This window comes from Macaca fascicularis, chromosome 7 (assembly GCF_037993035.2).
Source record: "Macaca fascicularis isolate 582-1 chromosome 7, T2T-MFA8v1.1".
NCBI lineage: Eukaryota > Metazoa > Chordata > Mammalia > Primates > Cercopithecidae > Macaca > Macaca fascicularis.
This window is the reverse complement of record NC_088381.1, coordinates 158,315,655-158,341,922: the sequence shown is the minus strand read 5'-3', so window position 1 is coordinate 158,341,922 and position 26,268 is coordinate 158,315,655. Positions and strand designations below refer to the sequence as shown.

Genomic DNA, 26,268 nt, shown 5'->3' with positions numbered 1-26,268 from the left:
CATTGGTGATGCAGGTGCAGTGGCCCCTTTGGGACCAAAGCCTGGACTGACATTTTATGATGGCATAGGTGTCACAGGCACCTTAGAAACTTTCTCAATCCCAGTAGGTTAGATCTGCCATAAAGGAGGCTTGGCTAGCAAATGGTGTGCGCGTCATTCAGAAATGTTAATGGCATATGTCATAAAGGAAGCATGACTCTTCAGTATAAGTAATGTGTTAATCACAGTTTGAGCATTTACTATGCACAAGGCATAGTACTAAGTACTTCACATGTGTGATCTCATTGTCTCCACCCTTGTGAGGTAGATAATGATTCTGCACAGGTTTGAAGTGTTAGAGTGTGATTTGAACCCAATTCTGTCTGATTCCAAACTTGTACTTTTACTTACATGCTCTCAATTTGCAAACTACTCCCCTGATACTGTAGAGCTGGGGGCTCACAGTTGAGGATGACTTTAGTTGCCCCCAACAGAATGATTTGCAAAGGTTGTGGTAATACTAAAGGTTTTTATAATTTTAAATAGTAAAAGAAAATTTTAAAACTGTTTTCAGGTTTTCAGTCTGGGCACGGTGGCTCACACCTGTAATCCCAGCACTTTGGGAGGCCAAGGTGGGAGGATCGCTTGAGCCCAGGAGTTTGAGGCCCTCCTGGGCAACATGGTGAGACTCCATCTCTAAAAAAAAATAAAATAAAATATTAGCCAGGCACAGTGACATGTGCCTGTGGTGCTAGCTACCGGAGAGGCTGAGGAGGTTTGCTTGAGCCTAGGAGTTTGAGGCTGTAATGAGTTTTAATTGCACCACTGCACTCCAGCCTGGGTGACAGTGTGAGTCCCCATCTCAAAAAAATAAATAAAATCAGATCTTCAGCTAAGCATTTTTCAGGCTTTGGAGATTGCTATGTAGCATACTCTCAATTTTCCTAACAATACATGAGTATTTTTTTTATTTCTAAGGGCTGCAAATGACATTTGTTGTGGGATTACAATTCCTTCTCTGCAGATCCCAGACTTGAATGAGTTTGCATACCAACAAACCAAATCGAGAGTACATATTACTGATAACAGAATTTCTTTACAAGTTCTAGGCATTGACTATGTCTAGAAGTCTAAAAACTACTCTCCAAATTGGCAGTCTACATGGTTCACGCTCCCTGGATTCTCAGCTACTCACTGTCCTCTTCTATTTAAAAGTAGAACTGTTTCTTCTTGAGGTGCAAGGATTAAATTCTCCCAATCTCCTCCTGGCCATTTTGCAGCCTCTTCAGGGCAGGTGGCAGGATGGTTCCTGCAAACAAAGAGAAAGGTTATGACCCCCTCAGAGTTTGTCTAACTAATAGATGGACAGTGGAGTTGCTGGGAATGTTTCAGTAAGCAAGAACAACCACCACCACCACCAAATACCTCAGAAGCCTTCTCAGCAAGAAACACTGTCTTTCCAACAGACTGTGGATGTGCTTTTTAAACTGCTAAATGTCAAACCAACTGATAGGATCAAATATTGACAAGCATTCAAATGGACTTTTTCTCATCAAATAGAGAACCTTGTTGTAAAATCATTATTTACAGTCTACAACAGTTGATTATCTTGTTAGAAACCTTGACTCAGGCTGGGTGCAGTGGCTCATGCCTATAATCCCAGCACTTTGGGAGGCCAAGGTGGGCAGATGACTTGAGGTCAGGATTTCGATGCCAGCCTGGCCAACATGGTGAAACTCCATCTCTACTAAAAATACAAAAATTAACTGGACTTGGTGGTGCACGCCTGTAATCCTAGCTACTTAGGAGGCTGAGGCAGGAGAATTGCTTGAACCCGGGAGGTGGAGGTTGCAGTGTGCCAAGATTGAACCACTGCACTCCAGCCTGGGTGACAGAACCAGACTTCATCTAAAAAAAAAAAAAAAAAAAAATTAGCCAGGCATGGTGGCACACACCTGTAATCCCAACTACTCAGGAGGCTGAGGCAGGAGAATCGCTTGAACCTGGGAGGTGGAGGTTGCAGTGAGCTGAGATTGCACCACTGCACTCCAGCCTGGGTGACAGAGGGAGACTCTGTCTCAAAAAAACAAACAAATAAACAAAAAACCTTGACTAAAAGGCCTGTTTTTTTGGTTTTGTTTTTGTTTTTTTTAGACAAGGTCTGACTCTGTCACCCAGGCTGGAGTGCAGTGGTACAATCACAGGTCACTGCAGCCTCGATCTCCAGGGCTCAGGCCAATCTTCTCACCTCAGCCTCCTGAGTAGCTGGGATACAGGTGCACACCACCATGTCTGGCTAATTTTTGTACTTTCATTGAGATAGGGTTTCACCATGTTGCCCAGGCTGGTCTCAAACTCCTGGGCTCAAGTGATCCTCCTGCTTCAGCCTCCCAAAGTGCTGGGATTACAGGTGTGAGCCACCACATTCAGCCTGGATTTTTTTTTTTTTAACTTCCCCTCAGAAATGTGTGGTATAGAGGGAGGAGTAACCATGAGGTACCATAACTGGGAAAGTGATTTTCCCTGCCATTGCTAAGAAGATTGGTTGGTTGATATAATTTAATGCCAACTTCCAGAACAGTTGAAAATTTTAGAATAATTACATGCAAGCCCACGAAATATAACCAAGCATAATTTGCTCAGGTCCCATTTATAAACAAAGGAGCATGGAAGAAAAATGCGCCTGCAGTTCCAAAGTGCCCCCCATCCAGGAATCCACACCTTGCCTGTCATGAGGAGCCACAGAGGAAGGAATTTGCCCTGGGTGGAAAGTTCATTGAACATGCTGTGCTGACTATTTGAAAATTGCTTGTTCCAAAAGCCCTTCAGAAACCAGTAATCCTATTAGCCTGGAACAGTTACCTACCTGCAGTAAAAGGTAATTACAAGTGTCAGCCCGCAAATAATTGCTTCAGTGTCTAAATGAATGGGGAATCTTCTCTGGGAAGAATTACTGTTCCTAAATGAATCAGCTCAGCCCATTGTCCCTGCCTTGGTTGCGGATGAATTGGGACATCTGCCTACACCAGTGAGGAAGGGTAAAAGGGTGAGGGAGCAGGGAAGGACAGGGCCTGCCCAGAGCTCATCAGGAGAAGGGCTCTCCTGAGCTATACTGGAATGAAGGTGAGTGCTCTGCCGAGCCACCTTCAAGATTTTCCTGAAGTCATGGGCACCCCGGGCAAGTTTCACGTCCCAGACCTTGGCCACTGCCTGCATCATAAAACCTCTGCAGTTCTGGCCCTTTCCTTCCATTCTTTGCCAGTGTTCCCTGAGCTTGACAAAGGGGTCTAGTAAACTGGGATCCCTGAGTACACAACTGGGTAACAGTGTAGGGGCGATAAGGTAGACTGTTTCCAAAGGAAATGAATGGGAAGGGTCTGGCAAGGGTGGAGGATCAATTTGTATAAGGAAAAAAATCCAATATATTGGCATCATATCTTCCCAGTAATACTCAAACACGTAGGTGTTCAGAACTCCTAAAGCAGGGGTCCCCAACCCCTGGGCTGTGGACCAGCACCCGTCCATGCCCTGTTAGGAACGAGGCCACACAGCAGGCCAGCGAGCGGCGGGCGGGCGAGCATTACCGCCTGAGCTCCATCTCCTGTTGAATCAGTAGCGGCATTGATTCTCCAAGGAGCACAAACCCTTTTGGGAACTGCGCGGGCCAGGGATCTAGGCTGCAGGCTCCTTATGAGAATCCAATGCCTGATATGAAGTGGAACAGTTTCATCCCCAAATCATCCCTTCCCTTCAATCTCCCCTCCCCCTTCCCCGCCCCATCCCGTGGACAAACTGTCTTCCACAAAACCAGTCTCTGGTGCCAAAAGGTTGGGGACCATTAGGGACCACTATCCTAAAGGACCCTACTTGCACCTCCTGAAAAGCCAGCTCTCTTTTGTTTGGTGTTTCCACTGTCACCAATAGCTGGAAGGGCTGGGATCCCGCGAAGCCTACCCCGGACTGGGAGGAGCCAGGCTAAGAGCCAGCTGCCTGGTCTGTGGCTCAGATCTCAGATTTTCCAGACCTCCTTGTCATCTCTTGTAACATTTTACACAGGAGCAGTGGCTGTTGTGAGCTCTCCTGTTTTGAAATTCTCCTCTGGGCTTAGGGCGCAGCTGCGCTGTGTCGTCTGAGCACTGGTGGAATGCAGTGGCCAGCCAGCTTTGGGGATGAGGGTTTGGTGGAAGGCTCCAGTGATTTTTTTTTTTTTTAAGATAGAGTCTCACTCGTCGTCCAGGCTGGAGTGCAGTGACACAATCTCGGCTCACTGCAACCTCCGCCTCCTGGGTTCAAGCGATTCTCCTGCCTCAGTCTCCCAAGTAGCTGGGATTATAGGGATGTGTCACCATGCACAGCTAATTTTTGTATTTTTAGTAGAGTCAGGGTTTTGCCATGTTGGCCAGGCTGGTCTCGAACCCCTGACCTTAGGTGACTGCCCACCTTGGTCTCCCAGAGTGCTGGGCTTACAGGCATGAGCCACCGCGCCCGGCCTCCAGTGATTTCTTTCTGGAGCTCTTAGAAGCTTAGTGGAAAGGTTTTTAGCAGGCCCTCTGTGTGTGGAGACCCAAAGGGGCCGGCTTAAGTCCAGAAGGAAACTTAGAGACACAGAACTGCTGCAGATTGGGGAAGGCATAGATTGTCAGGTGAGGCCTGGTCTAACATTGCTATGTGCCTGGAGGCTGGGACCTATGCAAGTGGCTGTACTTTCCTGGCCTTGATATTAGCCATTATCCTCTTCAAATAAAGATAAGCACTTGCCTGAACCTTCTACTAGTGAGCACCATGGACATGAAGAACAAGCCCCATCTTTTGAGCCACCAGCTTCCTGCTTGGTCTTCCATTTCAGTGACACCTAATTAGGCAACTTGGGGCTGGGCACAGTGGCTCACATCCGTAATCCCGGCACTTTGGTAGGCCAAGGCGGGTGGATCACTTTAAGTTAGGAGTTCAAGACAAGCCTGGCCAACATGGTGAAACCCCGTCTCTAATAAAAATACAAAAATTAGCCAGGCGTGGTGGTGCACACCTGTAATCCCAGCTACTCAGGAGACTGAGGCAGGTGAATCTCTTGAACCCAGGAGGCAGAGGTTTCAGTGAGCCAAGATCATGCCACTGCACACCAGTCTGGGCAACAGAGTGAGACTCTGTCTGAAAGAAAAAAAAAATTAGGTAACTTGGAGTTGTCTGCATAACAGGCGAGAGAATGGTTACGTAGCTGTGCACTAGCCCATTTTTTGTTCTCTCTTCAGCCCAAGTTTAAAATTAATATTGATTCATAATATTGAACACCTAACTTAGCTGTGAACACATTTACTCCTTAGAGACCAACAATATCAGTTTAGAATGTGTTCTAAGAAGACCCGAATTCTCTCCTAAATAATTATGCCCGGAGTTAGTTACATTTTTAATAATAATTAATCAAATGCCTGAGATGACTATTAATTATTAATTCAAAGTGTATTTTCTTTCTCTCCACTTTAAATTGATTTTGTAATCATATCTATGATAAATGTGACTATGAACGTGTGTATTTACACCTATTAAAGATGTCATTTGACATGTAGTGCACTGCTTTAAGTTGCTTAGCAACTACGATGCTTTTGTAAATAACCATTTTGAATGCAAGGACTAGGGCAATAATTCATCTACTTTTTACAAAGTACTTTGTTCAGCATATTTTGCTGGCAAATTTTGACCATGTGAAACTCCCAATCCCCTTTAGATAGGAAGGGGTTTTATTTTATTTCTTAGAGATGAGGTCTTGCTATTTTTTGAAGGGGGTTTGTACATCCTTATGAGTGGAATTGCTGGGTGATAGATATGTTCAGCTTTAGTAGGTGCTGCCATACAGTTTTCCATAGTAGCTGTACCAATTTACATCCCCACCTGCAGTGCATGAGTGTAGGTTACTCCCTATCCTTATCAATCTGGGCATTTTCTTTTTTTTTCTTTTTTCTTTTTCTTTTTTTTTGAGACAGAGTTTTGCTCTGTTGCCCAGGCTGGAGTGCAGTCGTGTGATCTTGGCTCACTGCAACCTTTGCCTCCCAGGTTCAAGTGATTCTCCAACCTCAGCCTCCCCGGTAGCTGGGACTATAGGAATGTACCACCTCACCCAGCCAGTTTTGTATTTTTTGGCAGAGACCATGTTGGTCAGGCAGGTTTTGAACTCCTGACTTCAGGCGATCCGCTCATCTTGGCCTCCCAAAGTGCTGGGATTACAGGTGTGAGCCACCTCGCCCAGCCTGGCATTTTCTTTTCTTTTCATTTTAGCTATTCTGAAGGTTAGGTCATGGTATTGTATTATTTAAATTTGAATTTTCAGGAAGGCTAGTGAAGTTGAGCACCTCTCAAAAGTTAATTAGGCATTTATTTTTAGTTTTTAACTTTTATTTTAGGTTCAAGTTCTTGCTATGTTGCCCAATCTGGACTTAAACTCCTGGGCTCAAGCCATCCTCTCACCTTGGCCTCCTGAGTAGCTGAGACTACAGGTGTGCCCAGCTCCATATGTTTTTATTTATTTATTTATTTATTTTGAGATGGAGTTTCGCCCAGGCTGGAGTGCAATGGCACGATCTCGGCTCACCACAACCTCTGCCTCCCGGATTCAAGTGATTCTCCTGCCTCAGCCTCCCGAGTAGCTGGGATTACAGGCATGTGCCACCATACCCGGCTAATTTCTGTATTATTAGTAGAGACGGGGTTTCCCCATATTGGCTAGGCTGGTCTCGAACTCCTGACCTCAGGTGATCCACCTGCCTCCAGCTCCCAAAGTGCTGGGATTACAGGCATGAGCCATCGCGCCTGGCCTCCATGTGTTTTATTTTCAATATAACATTCCACATTTATTCCGTAAATGTCAAGTGCTAGTTTCGCCTAAGTACTGGGCTAGGCGCCTAAGTGCAGTAGAAATTGAGAATAAGCACTTGACTGCTTTCTGCTTTTATTTACCTTGGAGAGTTCATCTTTTTACAAGGGTTTAAGCTCTTTGCAGATATTTTTTTCTAATGTTTATTATATATTAACATTTATTATAATAATATTATTATGTATTACGATATATATCATATTAACATTTCCAAATATTTATACTCCGGAGCCACATGCCCACTCAGTTATTCTGTCGTCTGAAACCAAACTCTCTGTGGGCCGGTCTTGGTGTGTGAAGCATCTTTTACTGGGTCTTGAAGTGTGGATAGGTGTGGGGAAGTGGGTATGGGAGGGGTTCTTGGGAAGAAAGCAGCAAACAAATTAGGAATAGAGGTGAAGTGGTGGCGCCAAGGTGAGTAGACTAGCCTGACTCCTGCAAACCTTTCAGACGAGACGAGACGAGACTGGGCGTGTTCAGGGTGGTATGGCTGTAGACTCCTGCAGATCTTTCAGACAGACAGGAGTGAGAGCAGCTAGCCCCTGTCTTCCATAGATTGAAGCAATAATGTTGCGTCCTTGTCCCGAATGGGCTGGAAGGAGGAGATGGGAGGGACCTAGTCAGGATGCTGGTTTTTGTTTTGTTTTGTTTTGTTTTTTGAGACAAGGTTTTGCTCCATTGCTCAGGCTGGAGTGCAGTGGCACGATCTAGACTCACTGCAACCTCCGCCTCCTGGATTCAAGCTATTCTCGTGCCTCAGCCTCCTGAGTAGTTGGGATTGCAGGCGCTCATCACCATGTCCAGCTAATTTTTTTTTTTTTTTTTTTTTTTTTTTTCCTGAGACAGAGTCTCGCTCTGTCGCTGAGGCTGGAGTGCAGTGGTGCAATCTGGGCTCACTGCAAGCTCCGCCTCCCGGGTCCACGCCATGCTCCTGCCTCAGCCTCCTGAGTAGCTGGGACTACATGCTCAGCTAATTTTTTTGTATTTTTAGTAGAAACGGGGTTTCATTGTGTTAGCCAGGATGGTCTCGATCTCCTGACCTCGTATCTGCCTGCCTGGGCCTCCCAAAGTGCTGGGATTACAGGTGTGAGCCACTGAGTCCGGCCTTTTTTTGTATTTTTAGTAGAGAAGGGGTTTCACCATGTTGACCAGGCTGGTCTCGAACCCCTGATCTCAAGTGATCCGTCCGCCTCAGCTTCCCAAAGTGCTGGGATTAAAGGTGTGAGCCACCGCGCCCAGCTGCTTTTAGTAGTACTAGTAAGGGAGGAGACCACCCCTCATATTGTCTTATGCCCAATTTCTGCCTCCAAAGAAAGAAAAAGTAAAAACTAAAAGGCAGAAGTGAAATCCACAAAGAGACAGCCTGGCACCACACCCTGGGCCTGGTAGTTAAAGATCGACCCCTGACCTAATTGGTTATGTTATCTATAGATTACAGACAGAGAAAAGCACTGTGAAGATCCCTATCCTGTTTTGTTCCGATCTAATTACTGGTGCATGCAGCCCCCAGTCACGTACCCCCTGCTTGCACAACCGATCACGATCCTCTCACGCGCACCCCCTGAGAGTTATGAGCCCTTAAAAGGGACAGGAATTGCTCACTCGGGGAGCTCGGCTCTTGAGACTGGAGTCTTGGTGATGCCCCTGGCCCAATAAACCCCTTCTTTCTTTAACTCGGTGTCTGAGGAGTTTTGTCTGCCGCTCATCCTGCTACACTAGTATTACGTGGTGATGGCATGGATTAAAATGGCAGATCATTTTGATCCTTTTGGAGGAGGAGAGAGCCATGGATTCCTTGAGAATAGCATGAAAATGATGAGTCTTCAGAAAAATATGCATACATATATTAAGTAATTTGGGGAGGTTCATGAGTCCCTGTGGGTGAGAAAAATAAATGAATTTGGGATCCCAAAGGGAAGAGATATATTTGCACAGGGCAGCTGATGGAAATCAATAGGGAAACTTGAAAGAGGAAGTAGTTTGGGAAAGAATTTAACAAGTTTATTTTCATGCAACAGGACATGTGACCGGAGCTGTGCTTTTCGCAGCATGTGGGGGGCAGGGGGCAGAGATCTGAGTCATTTGGTTAAATCGCAGAGGTTCTATTTTGAGAATGAATGAGCTCCCTGAATTAACACAGAAGCAGACAGCAATTAAGTATTTCCCAAAATAGATAATAGGGGCAATACTTGTGCAGGTAACAGTCATAGAAGAGTATGGAATCACTGTGATTAAAACCATACAAAAAAAATAGACACCAGGTGAATTCGTAAGTAAATTATCCCACTAATATTCATTATAAAGCTTACAAATTCAGTTGTAAGAGTCAAGATCAGAATAGAAGAAGATAATTTAAAATTACAGTTATAATAAGCTTGGCTGGACACCGTGGCTCACACCTGTAATCCCAGCACTTTGGGAGTCGGATCACTTGAGCCTAGGAGTTCAAGACCAGCCTGGCCAACATGGCGAAAACTTGTCTCCACAAAAAATACAAAAATTAGCTGGGTATAGTAGCACATGCCTGTAATCCCAGCTACTCAGGAGGCTGAGGCACAAGAATTGCTTGAACTCGTGAGGTGGAGGCTGCAGTGAGCTGAGATCGCACCACTGCACTCCAGCCTGGGCAGCAGAGTGAAACCCTGTCTCAAAAATAAAAATAAAATAATAAAATGAAATTATAGTTATAATAAGCTTAAGATGAACAGACACGTCAAGATCTCTGAACTTTTCAAAATCGCTTTCCCAGCACCTCTTTGCTGCGTGGAAGCAATGTGAGTCGAAATAGCACGCCTCTTTGCTGTTCTAGGTTCTCTGCCTAAATCACCCCCTTGGCAGCTGGGGCATCAGGGTCTTTTGACCCTGTAACCTGTACTCAGATGGGAACTCTTTGGTGACCGCTTTCCTAAGAGAGGTAAGGGAAAACAATATGGTTAGTTTCCAAAATATCTGGGGCTCTCATTCACCTTGTACAAGAAATCATAACTCCGACATTTGGACTTGGGGAATTGATCAGTTCTGACTGGGAGCAAAGTGACACACCTATTCCAGACACTGAGATGGGAGGTCTCTCTGAATCTTCCCTCAGTCTCCCTCCCAGGCTGTTGCCACCTTCCCGAAGGGTCTGGTGGTCCCTGGACAGGCCACACAGAACACTGCATGGGTCCAGGCTGGGACTGACCATGCCATATCCACCCCAGCTATGAACGCCAGTCATGACTCTCAGAACCTACACCCTCTGTTCACTATAACTTGTACTTGATCTCTCCATCCGGGTTCTTCAGATAACCTGAAAGCAGACACGTTAGAATGCATTATTTGGGTATTTCTGGGCAGAGAGGTTTATTTGCTAAAATAATTTTCTGTGTCAGTTTCAGAGGCCAAAAGTAGTCTTTACTTCCCAGGGGCTACCTAGCCTTTGGGACCCATTAGGGTGGATATGGCATAATAGGCCTAAAAGACCGTCACTCTCCAGACCTTGCAAAAACTGGAATTATTATATTTTATTTATTTATTTTATAGATGGGGTCTCACTCTGTTGCCCAGACTAGAGTACAGTGGCACAGTCATAGCTTACTGCAGCCTCGAACTCCTGGCCTCAAGGAATCCCGCATCTTTGGTTTCCCAAAGTCTGTCATTTGTTTATTTATTTATTTATTTAAGAAGAGTCTTGCTCTGTCGCCCAGGCTGGAGTGCAGTGGTACGATCTCAGCTCACTGCAACCTCCGCCTCCCGGTTTGAGCGATTCTCCTGCCTCAGCCTCCTGAGTAGCTGGGATTACAGGCATGCACCACCATGCCCAGCTAATTTTTCTATTTTTTGGTAGAGATGGGGTTTCACCATATTGGCCAGGCTGGTCTTAAATTCCAGACTTCGAGTGATCTGCCCACCTCGGCCTCCCAAAGTGCTGGGATTACAAGTGTGAGCCACCACGCCCAGCCAGATGCATATCTGATTGCCTCCTTTGGAAAGGCTAATCAGAAACTCAGAAGAATGCAGCCATTTGCTTCTCACCTATCTGTGACCTGGAAGCTCCCTCCCTGCTTCCTGCCTTTGCTTCACGTTGTTCTGCCTTTCCAAACGGAGCCAACACACTTCTTACATATATTGATTGATATCTCGTGTCTCCCTAAAATGTATAAAGCCAAGCTGTGCCCCAACCACCTTGGGCACATGTTGTCAGGACTTTCTGAGGCTGTGTCACGGGCGCGTCCTCAACCTTGGCAAAATAAACTTTCTAAATTAACTGAGACCTGTCTCAGATTTCCTGGGTCCACAACAATAAGACTTGAAGCAAAAGATTTTTCTCCTTGGCTCCAAAAAAGCAAATGATCCAAACCTGCCTTGATTCTGCTCAGCTGGAGGAAACAGGGTCCGCTTGGTGGGCACCTGTCCTGAGTGAGGAGCTCCTGGAGGATCTTACACAGGCCTCATCAAAGGGACAGGTTTAAGTCAAGGAGGATTCAGGGAAGGAGCTCAAGCCTCAAACTTCCAGGCTCAAGCCATCCTCCCACCTCAGCCTCCTGAGTAGTTAGGACTTTTAAATATTTTGTAGAGAAGGGGGTTTCACCTCCATTTCTGAGCATGCTGCTTTCAGTGTGGACTTCATGAGCAAGAAAATTCACCTGACCGAGAATGGGATAAGGGCGGATATACAATAATCTACCTGGTTCATTAAACTCATGCAAGTAGGCCGGGCACAGTGGCTCACGCCTGTAATCCCAGCACTTTGGAAGGCCGAGGTGGGTGGATCACCTGAGGTCAGGAGTTCAAGACCAGCCTGGGCAACATGGCAAAACCCCGTCTCTACTAAAAATACAAAAATTAGCCGGGCTTGGTGGCAGGTGCCTGTAATCCCAGCTACTTGGGAGGGTGAGGCAGGAGAATTGCTTGAACCTGGGAGGCAGAGGTTGCAGTGAGCCGAGATCGTGCCATTGCACTCCAGCCTGGGCAACAAGAGCGTGACTCCCTCTCAAAAAAAAAAAAAATAAATAAAATAAAATAAACTCACACGAGTTGGAGATTTATCCTGGTTTCTAGGAATACTACTACTCTCATTGTGTCTACCCATTGGCTATCAGAACCTTAGGCTGGACCTCAATAGATTGATTTCTTTTCTAACCACCCAATTCTGCACGTAATCATAATTCTACCCTAAGTCATCTTTGATTTCTGGACCTAATAAAATTTTTCCCCTTCAAAAAAAAAAAAAAAAATTGCCAGATGTGGTGGCTCACGCCTGTAATCCCAGCACTTTGGGAGGCTGAGGTGGGTGGATCACCTGGCTGAGGCCAGGAGTTCAAGATCAGTCTGGCCAACATGGTGAAACCCCATCTCTACTAAAAATACAAAAATTAGCCGGGTGTGGTGGTGGGCACCTGTAATCCCAGCTACTCGGGAGGCTGAGGCAGGAGAATTGCTTGAACCTGAGAGGCAAAGGTTGCAGTGAGCTGAGATCACGCCACTGCACTCCAGCCTGGGCAACAAGAGTGAAGCTCTGTCTCAAAAAATAAAAAAGAAAAGAAAAAGAAAAAAGACAAGTGGGTTTCACTATGTCGCCCAGGCTGATCTTGAACCCCTGGGCTCAAGCTATTTTCCCACCTTTGCCTCCCTAAATGCTGGGATTATAGGCATGAGGCAACGCACCTGTCCTGAAACACTTCCCTTTCAATTGGCACATTTTTTTCCTTTTGTTTTTCATCGGCACATTTTAAATAACTGTAGATCTAGGACCACCAGGCAGAGTGGGCTGAACATACTGGAAGAAACCTTCGCTCCAGGGACTACTTGGAATCCCTGTGGCTGTGTGTTTACCACAGTCAGGCTAGCCGGGCTTGCAGGTGCTGAATTTGGACTCCCACTGAGCCCATTTGCGGCTTCTGTCGCCTTGCCAACGGCTCCTCCTCGCTCCCCACTGCTCTAGAAGTGCTTCTGGAAGCAGCCCAATGAGGCCTCCTCTAACCTTTCTTTGCCTCAGCCTCACCTCCCTGTGAGTTTTACAGCAGGGACCATGTTCCAGTGGCATGCCCCTCCTGGCAATGACACAGGGTTTCCAGGAGATTAAAACCTCCCCCGGGAGCATGTCATCTTGCTGTTATATGCTCTCAATCCCTAGAGCACAGGACAGTGCTAGGAATCTTGTCAGGGCTTTATCAAATATAGGAAAAGAAATCAAATGCGTGGACACATTGAGGTCTTGGTGCATAGCATAGCAATCACTGATGGCACTTCTAAAGGTTTGTAGGATGATATGACACAATGTCAGTCCTCTCAAAATCTCAGCTTCCTCTTGCTAATACGCTGGATGCTAGAGATTCCTGCTTTTGAGCTCTGTGGATAAGGATGGCTTGCTATGACTTGTACAGTGACTCAAAGGCAGAAGACCAGGATTTCCCATGCATTCTGGTTGGGAAAGGTTCACTTCTGGAAGGTGATTCACAAGCTCACAAGCATGGAAACCAATGTCTCTGGCTGGCACATTAGAGATTCTAATGTAGTCTTTTGTCTTTATTACTGGATCCCATTTAAAAGAAAATCTCCCCAGCACTGTTTATCTGGTTTCTCAGAGTATCATGCTGTGATGCATAAAGTTTTACAGTAATTGAAAAAGTAATGACTAACACCCAAGGCGGTAAATAAATCACCAAGTGCATTAATTCAAAGCACTGAACGTCCACTACAGCACGATGTAAAATAACATTACCCGACAGCATAAAAATGGGAAAGTGGGAATTAATTTTAATTTTTAATGCACTTTGGCTGATAAAAAAAGATATTAAACGTTAACAAAATTTAACATATACGCTGGCATTTATTAAACCACTGATCTGTGAGCAAAATAAGTGACATGTATTTTTTTTTTTTTGAGACAGGGTCTCTCTGTGTCGCCCAGGCTGGAGTGCAGTGGCGGACTTGGCTCACTGCAAGCTTCACCTCCCGGGTTCACACCATCCTCCTGCCTCAGCCTCCTGAGTAGCTGGGACTATAGGTGCCCGCCACCACACCCGGCTAATTTTTGTATTTTTAGTAGAGATGAGGTTTCATTACGTTGGTCAGGCTGGTCTCGAACTCCTGACCTCTTGATCCACCTGCCTTGGCCTCCCAAACTGCTGGGATTACAGGCGTGAACCACTGCGCCCAGCCAAGTGACATGTACTTTTAAAGCATTAAAGATTCCCTGGTGATAATTAGCTTGAAGGTCAAGGAGGAAACCATTATCAGCATATTCGGCAGAATCCCCTGTAGATTATACAGCCCATATGCTGAAGGAATGTGAAAAGTTGCAGTCAGCTGCTTGATACTCTTGAGAGATGTTGAAAGACATTTTGCTCTCACTAGTTCTGATGAATCTGTTAGCAAAACATTTGAGGATAGTGAAAAGTAAGGGGGCGAATTTCCATCCTCGATGCCACCTTTCGGTCTAACACGGAAAGATCTGTCTTCTGCTTAAGCCAATCAAGCTGCATTGTGGAGGTTCTGTCCTTGACATAAGCATCTCTAATGAGGCAGGATGGAGAACTGCACTAGGAATGTTGCTTCGTCTAAATGACTGTCACCACCATGCAACATTTCATTGCTGAGGTCTTTGAATTTAAGGGCCCTGACTTGAATTTTGATTCTTTAAATACAAAAACGCCTTCAAAATAAGAAGCAAATAGGGATGATTTTTCACTAAGGGAAATCGATGTCATGCCTGGGATGGAATTAGTCAGTAAACCAATCAGGTACAACACCAATATGTGCTGATGTGATTTTTTGTCCCTAGTTATAAAACTGGATTTATCTGCAGAATTCCATTTGGCTGGAATACACAAAACCCCTCTGTCCTTAGACCTAACTCATGATAGCAGTTGTTTTGGGGGAGATAGTGGATGCAAGTACATTCGGGTTTGGGGAGGGGTACCAAGGGACTTCGATTTTATCTATAATATTTTATGTATTTTATTTAAATTGGAGTTTTTCAGTCTCAGCACTACTGACATTTGAGGCCAGGTAATTCTTTGTGGTAGGGGCAGTCCTGGGCGTTGTAGGATGTTCGGCAGCATCCCTGGCCTCTCCCCTCTAGATGCCAACAGCACCCCAAATTGTGACCACCCAAAGTATCTCCAGCCTTTGCCAAAAGTCCCCTGGGAAATAAAATTGCTTCCCCCACACCGCCCCCACTCCCCACACCATCATGTTGAGAGTCATTGATTTAAATAAAAAGCAAATAAGCACAAATAGAACAAATGAAGAAAATCTTAGCATGTGCTAAATTGGGGGTGGGAGAGAGCACTTAATCATTTGTTTTATGATTATTATTATCATTATTTATTAATTCATTTTTCGAAAGAGAGTCTTACTCTGTCACCCAGGCTGGAGTGCAGTGGTGTGATCTTGGCTCACTGCAACCTCAAACCTCCCAGGCTCAATCCTCCCAAGTAGCTGGGACCACAGGGGTGCACCACCACGCGTGGGTAATTTTTTTTTTTTTTTTTTTTTTTTGAGACGGAGTCTCGCTCTGCCACCCAGGCTGGAGTGCAGTGGCCGGATCTCAGCTCACTGCAAGCTCCGCCTCCCGGGTACGCCATTCTCCTGCCTCTGCCTCCTGAGTAGCTGGCACTACAGGCGCCCGCCCTATATTTTTTTTATAGAGACAGAGTTTCACCACATTGCCCAAACTGGTCTTGAACTCCTGGGCTCAAGTGATCTGCCCACCTTGGCCTCCCAAAGTGCTGGGATTATAGGCATGAGCCACTGCATCTGGCCTGTTTTATTATTTTGTATTTTTAAATTCTTCCCAAAAACTCAAAAGGAAAATGTATCTTTAAAAGACCCAAATCTGGGCCTGGCACGGTGGCTCACGCCTGTAATCCCAGCATTTTGAGAGGCCCAAGGAGGGCGGATCACAGGGTCAGAAGATCAAGACCATCTTGGCCAACATGATGAAACCCTGTCTCTACTAAAATACAAAAAAAAAAAAAAAAAAAAAAAATCCAGGCGTGGTGGCACGTGCCTGTAGTCCCAGCTACTTGGGAGCCTGAGGCAGGGGAATTGCTTGAACCTGGGAGGCAGAGGTTACAGTGAGCTGAGATGCGCCACTGCACTCCAGCCCGGTGACAGAACGAGACTCTGTCTCAAAAACGAAACAAAACACAAAAACAAACAAACAAAAAACAAATCCTTTAGCCTACCAGTAATCTAAAGTGATAAGTTGCCAACTGTTCCACGCCAGGCTGGTCACATGCAGAACTAAATCCTGGGGGTGCTGCTCTTTCATCTGCCTCTTCGCACACATATTTCACAGATATGTTTGTAATTCATTCTCTTAAACACACTGTTGTCCTAAAAGTTAACTCAAAAAGAACAGTCTCACTCCTGATCACTGTATGCTGGCCTGGTTTATTGATCATCCCGATTCCTAGCCATCTGCAACACACCCTCCTTCATATTCTACCCTGTCTATCCATTCTTTATACTGTCGCAGACTGGTTTTTCTGACACAAGTATTTGGTATTTCCTTACTTAAAACTTTTCAAAATAAGATGTATGCATTATGAAATACTGCAACGCAATTCCTGTTTTTTTTTTTTTTTTTTGAGACAGAGTCTCAATCTGTTGCCCAGGCTGGAGTGCAGTAGCCTGATCTTGGCTCACTGCCACCTCCACCTCCTGGGCTCAAGTGATTCTCCTGCCTCAGCCTCACTAGTAGCTGGAATTACAGATGTGCCACCATGCCTGGCTAATTTTTGTATTTTTAGTAGAGACAGGGTTTCAACATGTTGGCCAGGCTGGTCCAAACTCCTGATCTCAAGGGATCCACCCACCTCAGTTTCCCAAAGTGATGGGATTACAGGCGTGAGCCACTGAGCCCAGTCGACAGTGCCATTCTTATGTGAGGCACCCAGAGTAAGCACAGACTCCACAGATTCAAGGGCATAGTTCCCAACTAGACCACCCTGACTTCAGATGCCAGCTACAAGTTCCAGAGGTCCCCAGGCCACCCACTCTTTCTTTTTTTCTTCTTTCTGTCTTTTTTTTTTTTTTTTTTTTTGAGACAGAGTTTCACTCTTGTTACCCAGGCTGGAGTGTAATGGCACAGTCTTGGCTCACTGCAACCTCCGCCTCCCGAGTTCAAGCGATTCTCCTGCCTCAGCCTGCCGAGTAGCTGGGATTACAGGCATGTGCCACCACGCCTGACTAATTTTGTATTTTTAGTAGAGACCAGGTTTCTCCATGTTGGTCAGGCTGGTCTCGAACTCCGGACCGCAGGTGGTCCTTCCACCTCGGCCTCCCAAAGTGCTGGGATTGCGCGTGAGCCACCGCACCCAACCTCTCCTTCCTTCCTTCCTTCCTTCCTTCCTTCCTTCCTTCCTTCCTTCCTTCCTTCCTTCTTTCTTTTTCTTTCTTTCTCTCTTTCTTTTCCTTGCTTCCTTCTTTCTTTTCTTTCTTTCTCTCTCTTTTCTTTTCTTTCTTTCTTTTTTTTTTGGCAGGGTCTTGCTCTGTCACCCAGGCTGGAGTGCACTGGCACAATCTCAGCTCACTGCAGCCTTGACCTCCTGGGCTCTTCCTGATCCTCATCTCACCCTCCCAAGTAGCTGGGACTACAGGCATGTGCCATGACACGTGGCTAATTTTTGGTATTTTTTGTAGAGATGGGGTTTCACCATGTTTCTCAGGCTGGTCTTAAACTCTCCTGAGCTCAAGAGATCCTCCCGCCTCAGCCTCCCAAAGTGCTGAGATTACAAGTGTGAGCCAGTGGCACCCAGTGGCTCAAGTGGCAACAAATTTGGGAGTTTCCATGGCACCCTCGGGTTCAATAATTCCCTAGAATGACTTGTAGAACTCAGGAGAGTGCTATATTTGCTATTATAGTTTTATTATAAAGGATACAAGCCAGGCACGGTGGCTCATGCCTGTAATCCTATCACTTTGGGAGGCCAAGGTGGGTGGATCACTTGAGGCCAGGAGTCGGAGACCAACACGGCGAAACCCCATCTCTACTAAAAATACAGACAATAGCCGGGCATAGTTGCGCATACTTGTAATCCCAGCTACTTGAGGCTGAGGCACAAGAATCCCTTGAGCCTGGGAGGCAGAGGTTGCAGCGAGCAGAGATTGTACCACTGCACTCCATCCTGGGCAATACAGCAAGACTGCCTAAAAAAAAAAAAAAAAAAGATACCAATCAGGACCAGCCAATGACAGTTCTGAGAGGGTCCTGAATATGGAATTTCTGTGCCCTCTGAGAATCAGGATGCATGCTGTTGTGTTTACCGACCAGGAAGCTTGCTCAGCCTGTGTCTAGAGTTTTATTGGGGTTTCATGACATAGGAATGATGGACTGACTGAATTACTGGCACGTTATTCAATATGATCAAATTCAGCCTCTAGCTACCTTTACTCCCTAGAGGTCGGGCTGGCTAGAAACCCCTCCTCTCTAATCACAGAGTTGGTCTTTCTAGGCATCCGCCATCTGAATTATCTTGTTAGCATAAACTCAGGTGTAGGCCACCATGAATAACAAAGACACTCCTATCCTATCACTGGGGAAACTCCAAAGATTTAGAGTTTAACACCCGGGAAGAACCATTATTATTATTATTACTATTATTATTATTATTATTATCTTGAGACAGAATCTTGCTCTGTCACCCAGGCTGGAGTGCAGTGGCATGATCTCGGCTCACTGTAACCTCCGCCTCCCAGGTTCAAGCCATTCTCTTCCCTCAGTCTCCTGAGTAGCTGGGATTACAGGCGTGCACTACCACGCCCGGCTAATTTTTTGTATTTTTAGCAGAGGTGGGGTTTCACCATGTTAGCCAGGATGGTCTTGATCTCCTGACCTCGTGATTCCCCCGCCTCGGCCTCCCAAAGTGCTGGGATTACAGGCGTGAGCCACCGTGCCCAGCCGAACTAGGGACAAATTATTAAACCACCTATGACATCAGAGTTCTTCATGTCCGGATCCCAGACAGTCTTTGCAGGCCCCCAGCCTCTCCTATCACATTGCGGCCAGAGAACCCTTGAGGATCTTTGAACACACCTTGCTGTTTTATAACCTGGGACTTCTGTGCATGCTGCTTTCTCGGCCTATGTTTGTTTTCTCCTTCATCTGTCCCAGGGACTACTTCTCATTTGTAAGAGCCGGGTAAGTAGCTCCACTTCCTTGGATTCATCCAAAGGGGCAGAGTTAATCTCCACCTCCGCGGTGCTGGTAGTAATCCTTTGTTCATTTATAGATCATCTTTGCACTTAACTCTTCAGGCAGACTTGTTTGTTGAGATGTCCGTATGTACCTTTGACACATAGCGTATGGCCTTTGCTGAATATGCTTTGAGTAGAACCTTGCCTTTATTATCTGAAGTTGTATTTGTCTGCTTTTTTTTTTTTTTTTTTTTTTGAGATGGAGTTTCACTCTTCTTGCTCAGGGTGGAGTGCAATGGTGCAATCTCAGCTCGCTGCAACTTTTGCCTTCCGGGTTCAAACGATTCTCCTGCCTCAGCCTCCTGAGTAGCTGGGATTACAGGCGCCCACCACCACACCTGGCTAATTTTTGTATTATTAGTAGAGACGGGATTTCACCAGGTCGGTCAGGCTGGTCTCGAACTCCTGACCTCAGGTAATCCTCCCACCTTGGCCTCCCAAAGTGCTGGGATTACAGGCGTGAGCCACTGCACCCAGACATATTTATCTTTTTAGAAAGTGTCATTGTGCCCCTCTTGATTGCTTTTTTCACACCTCATTCCTCATGCTCCAGTGAAATGGCTGTTCGTCATCAACAATGTCTTGGCTGCTGGTGGACAAGCTACAACTTAAAATCCTATGGTTGGCAGGGCACAGTAGCTCACACCTGTAATGCCAGCACTTTGAGAGGCAGAGGTGGGTGGATCCCTTGAGGTCAGGAGTTTGAGACCAGCATGGCCAACATGGTGAAACCTCCTCTCTACTAAAAATACAAAAATTAGCTGGGCATGGTGGTGGGTTTCTGTAATCCCAGCTATTTGGGAGACTGAGGGAGGAGTATCACTTAAACCCGGAAAGCGGAGGTGGCAGTGAGCTGAGATCCGGCCACTGCACTCCAGCCTGGGTGACAGAGCAAGACTCTGTCTCAAAAAATAAAATAAAATAAAATAAAATCCTATGGTTGACAATCCTGACCAGCCAGTTCACAGTTTGGAGAACTCATAGATAACACTGATGAGATGACATAAGAGGTGAGGTTTGCTAAATACCTAGCTACAGGGAGTCATTAAGTATATTGTAATTCCATCCATTGAATGAAATATTATGCATCCTTTCAATGCTATTCCTCATTGAAAGGAATGGCAAAAACCACACGAAAACCGCACTTACTTTTGTACCAATCTAATAATACATGTTTATGAGGTTTGTAATAAAACAGAAATGCTTTTGTATAACATTAAGAGAAAGAGCAATCACAACTATGATGAAAAAAATTATCCATGATCTAAGATACAGGAAAAACGTAAAAGAAAGAAAGACCTGTAATCCCAGCTACTCAGGAGGCTGAAGCAGGAGGATTGCTTGAACCCATGGATTTGAGGCTGCAATGCACTATGATCGTACCATGGCACTCCAGCTTGGGCAACAGAGCAAGACTCCATCTCTAAGAAAACAAAACAAAGCCTGGGCAACAAAATGAGACCCCATCTCTACAAAAAATTTAAAAATTACCTGATATGATGATGTGCGCCTGTCGTCCCAGCTACACGGGAGGCTGAGACAGGAAGATCCCTTGAGCCTAGGAGGCTGAGGCTGCAGTGAGCTGTGATCTCACCATTGCTTTCCAGCCTGGGGGACAGAAGGAGACTTGTCTGAATAATTAAAAATGTAAAATAAAATAAAATATAAAACAAAACAAACTCCAAAATAATATTTGTCTTTATTTTGGGTAATGGAAACATGGGTGATCATTCCCATCTTTTTTATACTTTTCTGTGTTGAAAACTTTTCTTGCATCATGCTTAAAATGGTAGGAGAGAATAGTTCCTCTCTGTATTCCTAAATAAATAGGCAAAAGGTGAAAACAAATTTAATATGGATACTTTCCCCTGTAACTGGAAATTTACAGGTGAAAAAATTCACACTTTCACTCTCTTTGGCAATGAGAGGAGGCAATGAAGAGAGGTGCAGATGTTAATACAAGGGGGAAGATAGGAACCAGCCAACACCTCTGACCACACTTTAAAAATGGGCACCCACAAGCCAGGAGAATTGCCAGAGAGACAAACATCAACAAGATTAAGGAAATTTTAAATGAAGACTGGGACCAAGCCAGTTCTTAAAATGTCATTTTTCTAGTCAAAGAAAGGCAGCCTGAACAGTGGTGATTTAACTATTTGCCTATTTGTAAATTAGTTTTTAAAAAAGAGGTTTGTGTTGTTTCGTTGATCTCTTTCCCTATCAACATAACACAAAACCTATCACTTTCTGGAAGAGCTATAATCACAACCAAAGCTGAAAATTGTTTCAGAGCATCTTGGGAAGAAGTGCTAGTTTAAGAGTGAGCTACCCAAGAAGATTGATTTAATCTTTTAAAACTCTGGTTAGGGCCAGGCGCGGTGGCTCATGCCTGTAATCCCAGCACTTTGGGAGGCCGAGGTGGGCAGATCACCTGAGGTCGGGAGTTTGAGACCAGCCTACCTACATGGAGAAACCCCATCTCTACTAAAAATACAAAATTAGCCAGGATTGGTGGCGCATGCCTGTAATCCCAGCTACTTGGGAAGGCTGAGGCAGGAGAATCGCTTGAACATGGGAGGTGGAGGCTGCAGTGAGCTGAGGTTGTGCCATTGCACTCCAGCCTGGGCAACAAGAGCAAAACTGTGTCTCAAAAAAAAATAAAAAATAAAAAATAAAAAAAATAAATAAAACTCTGGTTAAAGTCACTCTTATCCAAGGCTCTTAAAAATGTACCCCAGCCTCCATTTAGGACAGTAAACCCAAGCAGGGTTCTCTTAATGATTATTCTAGACTACAGTATAGTTATTAAGTGTTATTGGTGTCCCTCTTCTCTATTTTCTGCATAACTTTACATATTTTAGCAGGTTCTGGAGTGCGTGAATTGTGAGTTAGGCATAAATAGGCTGGTTAACTATGACTGAAGATCTGTTACTTGGGATTGTGTCCACATATTGAGACATTTCCAACCTGAGACCCCCATAACCCCAAAACAAAACAAAATAAAATAAAACAGAAAAAAGATCACACCAGTGAAGTGGCTCAGGCTGTTTGATTTCCTTGCTGATATTTCTGATTTCCAAAGGGCACATTTTCTTTCATTTGACTTCATAGGAACTACCAGAAAATTCCTTAAGATTGATGGAGTTGATAGACCTGTTTCTCCGGTTTTCTTGATCAGTGAGTGAGGATTCTTTCCCTCTTCAGATGAATGGAGTTTGTTTATACATGTTCTGAGTAGACCATTTTAAAAGTGTCATTTGTCATTCAAACTATCAACAATTGGAGTATCCTCAGGTTCTGAGATTGTGACTTTGAGTGTGGAAATGGTATCATTTATTCATTCACTCGTTCATTCTGTATCATTTAGGACTCTTGGTAGCAAGTGACAGAATTTGTTTACTGAAATGTGAAATGTATTATAAGGATATTGGGCTGTTTCCTAGAACCCAAGCCTAGGAATGAGGCTGAGCTCCAGGGAGAATTAGAATTTGAGTTCCAAAACCCTGGGCCCGTCCTGTCCAGCTCACTCCTGGTTTTATCTTCTCTCCACAGGCAGTTTACTCTGCATCTCTACTCCTGGACTATTATATCTTGCAGTCTACACACAAAGAGAGATAACTTTTTCCTTTTCAGTTCTAGTTTCAAAATTCATGGAAAAGAACTTTGCTTGGCCTGGCTTGGGTCAGAGCTGGGTTGAGCACCTATCAACTAAGGACATGACTGAGCTAGGTCACGCACTTATCCTAACCCGTCAGATGGGGCTGGGACAGCCAGACCACATTGTACCGACAAGACTTCTTGTGGATTCAGAAAGGAGCCTGCCAACTAAACTAAACTAAACAAAACATGTTCACTACCTATTCCTTTTTCTTTTTTTAGTTTTATTTAAAAAATGATAGAGATGGGGTTTCACTATATTGCCCATGCTGGTCTCGAACTTCTTGGCTCAAGCAATCCAACTGCCTCAGCCTCCCAAAGTGCTAGGATTATAGGCATGAGACACCATGGCTGGCCCCCTATTCCTTTTCTATAATATCCTTTTCCAAAAGTGAGTGGGAATTATATATGCAGTATTTTGCCAACAAACAAGTACTGACTATCTACCTATTTTGTATCTAGCTGCCTCTTGCCGATTCTTTTGTTCATATCATGTCTTCTGGAATGACCTAAAGGCTGTTTTCTATAGTTTTTAGCTCTCACTCATACCCACCTCTTTTCCGTTCCTTTTTTTTTACCTTTTCTTTTTTTTGAGACAGGGTCTCGATTTGTTGTCCAGGCTGGAGTGCAGTGGTGCGATCATGGCTCACTGCAGCCTTGATCTCCTGGGCTCAAGAAATTCTCCTGCCTCAGCCTCCCGAGTAGCTGGGACCACAGGTATGCACCACCATGCCTGGCTAATTTTTAAATTTTTCTGTAGAAACGGTATCTCACTTTGTTGCCCAGGCTGGTCTCAAACACTTTATCCTCCCACCTTGGCCTCCCAAAGTGTTGGCATTACAGGCATGAGCCACTGCACCCAGCCTCTCGTTTGTTTTTTTTTTCTGGACAGACTAGCTGCCTGCTTTACTTTTTTTTTTTTTTTGAGACGGAGTCTCGCTCTGTCACCCAGGCTGGAGTCCAGTGGCCGGATCTCAGCTCACTGCAAGCTCCGCCTCCCGGGTTTACGCCATTCTCCTGCCTCAGCCTCCCGAGTAGCTGGGACTACAGGCGCCCGCCACCTCACCCGGCTAGTTTTCTGTATCTTTTTAGTAGAGACGGGGTTTCACCATGTTAGCCAGGATGGTCTCGATCTCCTGACCTCGTGATCCACCCGTCTCGGCCTCCCAAAGTGCTGGGATTACAGGCTTGAGCCACCACGCCCGGCCTAAGTTGTTCTTGTGAGAAGGGTCTCCTGAGCAACATTCTCTTATACATTTGTAAGTACACAATATACCTAAATACCCAGATTCCTTCGTATTACAGAAACATTATTTTGGTTTTAATTTCTTAAAACTTCCATATTAATTCTTACTTTTCTGGGGTGGAAAGATAGGAGGCATTGGAATAGACTATTTCCATCCCAGTTACCTGAAGTGATCTGCTGAGAGAGACAAATGCTGCCCCAATTAATTGAGGTAACTTAGAGTCAAAGATTTTGGTAGAACCTGAGATTTAAAGTTGAAGACATGCAGGAATTACTGCCCCTATTGTCATACTAAGCTCCTTTTTGTAAGTACTCTGCCAGGGACTTCAAAGCTTTAAGGGTGTCTATTTTGGACTCATAGAACCTAATTCTTATGCAGGTCTGCAGCCTTCGTTAGAGTCTATCCATTCCTTGATTAGATTATTACATTTGCATCTCTGGTTTCTAATGTATTTCCTATCTAATACAGATCTTTAACTCCCTGGGATCCTAATAAATATATCTTCATTTACCTACCTATTTTCTCTTGCAAATACTTCAGTATATATCTCTAATATATAAGAACTTTAAAAAGTCATCTCAGGCTGGGTGCGGTGGCTCAGGCACAGGCACCCAACACTTTGGGAGGCTGAGGGGGGCAGATCGCTTGAGCCCAGGAGTTCGAGACCAGCCTGGGCAACATGGTGAAACCCTGCCTCTACCTGAAAAAAAAAAAAAAAAAAATTTGCCAGACATGGTGGTGTAGCCTGTGGTCCCAGCCACTTGGGAGGCTGAGGTGAGGGGATTGCTTGAATCAAGGAGTTTGAGGCTGTAATGAACAGAGATCGCACCACTGCACTCCAGCCTGGGTGACAGAGGGAGACCTTGTCTCAAAATAAATACATAAAGGTCACCTCAGTGATATCAGTACCTTAGTAATTCTAACAGAATTCACAAGAATTACTTACGAATTGCTTGTACTCTGCGTACCTTCTTATTTCTCCATCTATCTTAAAAAGGTCTTTTTTTTTTTTTTTTTTTTTTTTTTGAGACGGAGTCTCGCTCTGTCGCCCAGACTGGAGCGCAGTGGCGCCATCTCGGCTCACTGCAAGCTCCGCCTCCCGGGTTCACGCCATTCTCCTGCCTCAGCCTCCGGAGTAGCTGGGACTACAGGCGCCCGCCACCACGCCCGGCTAATTTCTTTTTGTATTTTTAGTAGAGACGGGGTTTCACCGTGTTAGCCAGGATGGTCTCGATCTCCTGACCTCGTGATCCGCCCGCCTCGGCCTCCCAAAGTGCTGGGATTACAGGCTTGAGCCACCGCGCCCGGCCTTAAAAAGGTCTTTTTACAGTTTGTCCAATCAGAATCATAATGAGGTGAGGCCAAAGATACATTGCATTTGCTTGATGTGTGTGTAAGATCTTCGTATCTATTAACAATCTCCTGCGCTCTTAAAGCCGTTGATATGTGAAGGAAGCACCGTTGTTTTCTGTAATTTCCCACATTCTAAATTTGGCTAATTGTTTCTTGGTGGTACAAAGTCTTCTAAGTTGTTCCTTTATTCTCTATATTTCTGGTAGCAGGTGTGATTAGATTTTCGGTGGGGGGAACCAGGGTCAAGAATGCTTCATAGACAGGTATTTTATAATTATCAAAGACCCTTGAACTTGATGGGACTTTCCATTTTTCCTTGTTGTGGGGTATTTAATATGATAACCTGATTGAAGTTTGGATATCTCACATGACTTTGAGCCGAACTTGCAATCGTAATTCACATAATAACTAACACATATTAAGTGCTTTTCATGGGCCGGACTCAATGCTAGGCCCTTTATAAATATGTTCATTTAATCTTCTCAACATTTTGCAGATAAGGAAACAGATGCTTAGAGCGTTTAAGTTGACCCAGTTAGCAAGGATAGTGTGAATTTAGGGGTCGAATTGGAATCCCAATTTCCTTAGTTCCTTTCCGCCGTGAACAAGTCCCTCCCCCGGTTTTCGCAGTTCCGGTTCTCACAGGGTCCCAACCACTAGAAACTCGTCACTTCTCGCCCCGCCCCCCTTGGCCCCGCCCTGCCCTGATTTGCCCTGCCTCGCCCTGCCCCGCCGCGCCCCCGTCCCTTGGCCACCCTCCCCTCTGGGCCCCGCCCCTCCCGCTTCAGGGTCAAGCCCCAGCGAGCGCTGCGAAAACCACATTTCCCAGAGTGTACCGCGACGGCCGGGGTCCTCAGACCGACGCTCGCTCGCCGACGCCATCTCTATAGAGAGGAACTGCGGTACGGCCTGTGGTCATGGCGCTGTTCCCGGCCTTTGCGGGAATTAGTGAGGCTCCCGATAGCGGGAGCTCCAGGAAAG

General features: G+C 45.3%; 1 protein-coding gene and 1 long non-coding RNA gene across 4 annotated transcripts in view; one reads left to right on the top strand and one right to left on the bottom strand.

Annotated features, from left to right (window-relative positions):
* Positions 1-1,154: 1,154 nt before the first annotated feature.
* Positions 1,155-26,198, bottom strand: LOC135972037 (uncharacterized). 2 transcript variants are annotated; one of them, XR_012416055.1, is made up of 3 exons: positions 26,124-26,198; positions 20,522-20,638; positions 1,155-1,288 (listed from the first exon to the last, which is right to left on the bottom strand). It is a non-coding gene; the product is annotated as an uncharacterized lncRNA (long non-coding RNA). The 2 variants fall into 2 exon arrangements; XR_010588602.2 differs by lacking the exon at positions 1,155-1,288 and adding an exon at positions 7,301-7,436.
* The window catches only part of NRDE2 (NRDE-2, necessary for RNA interference, domain containing), a 50,601-nt gene continuing 50,326 nt past the window's right edge, over positions 25,994-26,268 (top strand). For both annotated transcript variants that reach the window (XM_005562012.4, XM_073998059.1), the window contains exon 1: positions 25,994-26,268. In XM_005562012.4, coding sequence (XP_005562069.3) covers positions 26,205-26,268 — 64 coding nt within the window. In that variant the 5' untranslated portion in view covers positions 25,994-26,204.